This window comes from Lycium barbarum, chromosome 2, assembly GCF_019175385.1.
Source record: "Lycium barbarum isolate Lr01 chromosome 2, ASM1917538v2, whole genome shotgun sequence".
NCBI lineage: Eukaryota > Viridiplantae > Streptophyta > Magnoliopsida > Solanales > Solanaceae > Lycium > Lycium barbarum.
The window spans coordinates 128,874,684-128,878,079 of record NC_083338.1 but is presented as its reverse complement, the minus strand read 5'-3'; the positions used below and the strand labels follow the sequence as shown (position 1 = coordinate 128,878,079).

Genomic DNA, 3,396 nt, shown 5'->3' with positions numbered 1-3,396 from the left:
CAATAATAGTGGATTCATTGCCACATGTGTATCAACCCATTGATGAGAGCAAATGAAATTATTGCACAACAAAAAATATGGACCTCATATTATTGCTTTTCTTCAAAAGGTTAAGTAGCCAAATACATACAATTTCCTTTCTTTTCTTATATTAGCCTGATATCTAATCTAGATATTTAACTGTTGTATTTGCTATTCCGCCATGTCATTTATTTGTTATGTTTACTAAAATAAATATACTTAAAATATTTATATTTTAAAATAAGATAGAATTTAATTACTTTTTCATTTTTATTCTTACTCTAATAAATGTGAAAAAAGATTAATATCAAATAATGAATAAGATAAATTAGTCAAATTATAATTCTAATTGACGTTTCTTTAAAAAACCATGCAAAAAACTACATGACAAGTAAAATGAGCTAAACCGAGATTATTTACCAAAAATTAAAAAACAATATTTCTTCGTTTAAATAGAATATCAATTTCTACTTTGTTTCGTTTTAAAGATGTAAAATTAATTTAATAATTTGAATTAGAATTATCCAAATCAAAATTTGATAAAAAATAATAAGTATTTTACATCTTTAATAATCGAATTAAAATTGAAAGTATCAACTGATGCTTAAATATTTCTAATGTTTTATCTCAACGAGAGGAAAATAGTTTCCTTTTAAACAAGTCTTCTCTTTTAAAAAATATTAATAAATTTTTGCGGACTTTGTATTCGTAGCAAACACGAATATAATAAAGTTTTAGATACGAAGCACAAACTACAATGTTATATTAATCGTGTTTGAACATAGTATATATATATATATATATATATTATTACTATCCAACCATAACTACATATACATAGATATACTATAATTTAAAGTGTTGGGCCCGTGGGCACGGGCATAAGCCATCTAGTCTAGCTAAATTATGTAGTTGACAATTGACACCAGGCAAGAAATTTTCAAAATCTTATGGTCAATTTCCAGACCAACCAAAGCTGTCAACGTGAACGTACAATATTATATTTTAAGAAATTCAACAATAAAAAAATAAACGCAAAAAAAAATAAAAAATGTACTGCATATGTCACATTCATTTGCTTTAGGAAAGAAGTACTAATACCATATCAAAACAAGTATACCCATTTCAATTTAGATAGTTCAAATAAACACAATAAATCTTTCCTTTTATTCTCCTATCGAAATGATAGTTTTCAAAGGAATATACAATAATTATAAATTCGAAAAAATGAAGAAGGAATGAAGTAGTGTAAACATGAAATAAATCACACGTTATGAACATGCTTGTCGTTCCAAACAAGACAAGATCTTAACATGGTAGAAAGTGCCATACTTTCACCATTAAATTCTGGGCTCAACTCCTCTTGAGACCCATAGTAAAGCAAAAACAAAAAAACGTAAACAAAAAAGAGTTTTTTTTTCTCGTTCGAAACACAATTAATGTACATAGAGATCCCACTCTAGAGAAAAATGAAACAATCCAATGCAATAAGAGGATTATTAATGTCCTCCATGAGCAAAGAGTCCAAATCTTGACCACTTGACTTCACTTCTCCAATTTCCATTTCATCAATCTTTGGAGAAACTGGAATAGCATTTCTCATTTTTCCTTCACGTTTTGGAGTGAGATTGTTCTCTCTTCTTAGAGAAGATGATCTTGATAGCACACTCCCATTATTTCCTTTTGAAGCAATTGATTTTCTAAACGAGTTCTCACCGTTCGAATTCGAAGCAAATCTTCGACTTGGAGATGGTGATTTTAGGGTTGTTCTAGTACTAGGAGAATGATGATATGTAGAGGTAATATTTGAAGCATTATTACCAATGGTTCCTCCCTTGATGAGTTGTTGGTCTGGTTCTTTTCTAAAACTCTTTTGTCGAACCATCGTGGGCGAATTGGCACGGGGCCTTTTCTTAGGGGTTGTTGTCGAATTGCACTCTCTTCGAGGACTGGGTGGTTTCGACAAAGTGGAGGATGATGATGATGACGGTGACCGCGAGTATTTCTTGCCACTTGTAGACATGTTTGACGTATTTTGATAACTAACACAATTAGTTGCTTTGTTTTTCTTGATGTCAAGTATATGGTCGTGTTCTTGTGCACAAGACAACAAGAAATCGTTCGAGAAAGAACGATCCTTGAAACAAGCTAATGAAGAAGAGGAAGATGATGACGACAAAGATGAAGATAATGTAACGTTAGTTGCTGTAGAGGAAAACGATGAAAGAGATACCGAACAAGAAGAAGAGGACGAAGAAGGAGAAGAAGAGATGAGTTTTCGAGGTTGTTGGATAGTTGAAGAAGGAAAAGAATGAAGAAGAATTTTTGGAGATATCGGAGCTTGTGAAATCACAAGTTTATCTTTAACACATTCAGGGTGATCATCATCTTCTTGGGGATCTTTTCGGGGGTTGCATTTACTAATGCAAGAACCCATAGTGGGGAAAGGGGGAGGGGAATTGAGAAAATTAAGAAGAGTTGTTGGGAAAATGTTTGAATGGTAAACGTTGATAAGTCTTTTATAAGAATTAGATAGTATATGAATGTGGAAAGAATAGTTCAATATGGGGTAGGAGGGAAAAAGTGCAAAGGTGGAAGCTTTTGCTTTTTTCACCAAATTAATATTTGAATTATGTAGCCGGGTATAACATATGGATCCGTTATATAACGGTTACATGAAGCAACACAATGATGTTTGTTTCAACCTTTTTTTTCCCTACCTTTTGTAATGTGTAAGTAGAAACCTCAGCCAAGTGTTGCTTTTACTTATTGTTTTTTGATGTTCCATATTATTTTGGGGCCTGACTAATAATTTCAACTTACATCGAGAAATTCTATTTTGAGCATAAAATACTCCTTATCAAAGGTGATTTCATTTTCAAAGTTCGAACTCGAATTTTTTTTATTAAGAATGAAGTGATACTTACCATATCCCAAGGCATTATTTTTGGTGGTCCTTTTACTTGTTTGGCTTCTACTTTTAACTTTGCAGGAGTCTGGTCTAGGAGAATGTTGTTAGTTTCTTTCAGCATTTTGAACTTTATTTTATTAATTCACGAAACTGCTAGCTATGATCAACAACCTATATTAGGAGTACTATTTAAGTGTGTCTAATTTTCCAAAATCGAGATAGCTCAATTCTTGAGAGCCTACATCGATCTATTTCCTAGTGATCCTATTAAATTACACTCATTTATAACGTACTTTAAGCTCTTAATAGTTTGTCTTAGAGAATAATAAATAAAGTTGAAGAAATATAACCAAAGCTTTAATATCATATAACTAACAAAACATTGTATCATATAAATTGCAATATTTGATAATCTTTAACATTTAAAACTTCAACCCGTGTTTTTGTTGCCGAGGAAGTGACTC

The 3,396-nt window shown here is 31.3% G+C and overlaps 1 protein-coding gene across 1 annotated transcript; it reads right to left on the bottom strand.

Moving 5' to 3' along the window:
* Positions 1 to 1,412: 1,412 nt before the first annotated feature.
* LOC132622218 (uncharacterized) lies at positions 1,413 to 2,669 on the bottom strand. The gene has a single exon (XM_060336783.1). It carries the CDS (start codon positions 2,456 to 2,458, stop codon positions 1,481 to 1,483), a length of 978 nt encoding a protein of 325 aa, XP_060192766.1. The 5' UTR covers positions 2,459 to 2,669; the 3' UTR covers positions 1,413 to 1,480.
* Positions 2,670 to 3,396: the final 727 nt, after the last annotated feature.

Coding starts and splice junctions, on each gene's coding strand:
- LOC132622218 (XM_060336783.1), bottom strand. CDS start 2,458: ATGGGTTCTTGCATTAGTAAATGCAACCCCCGAAAAGATCCCCAAGAA.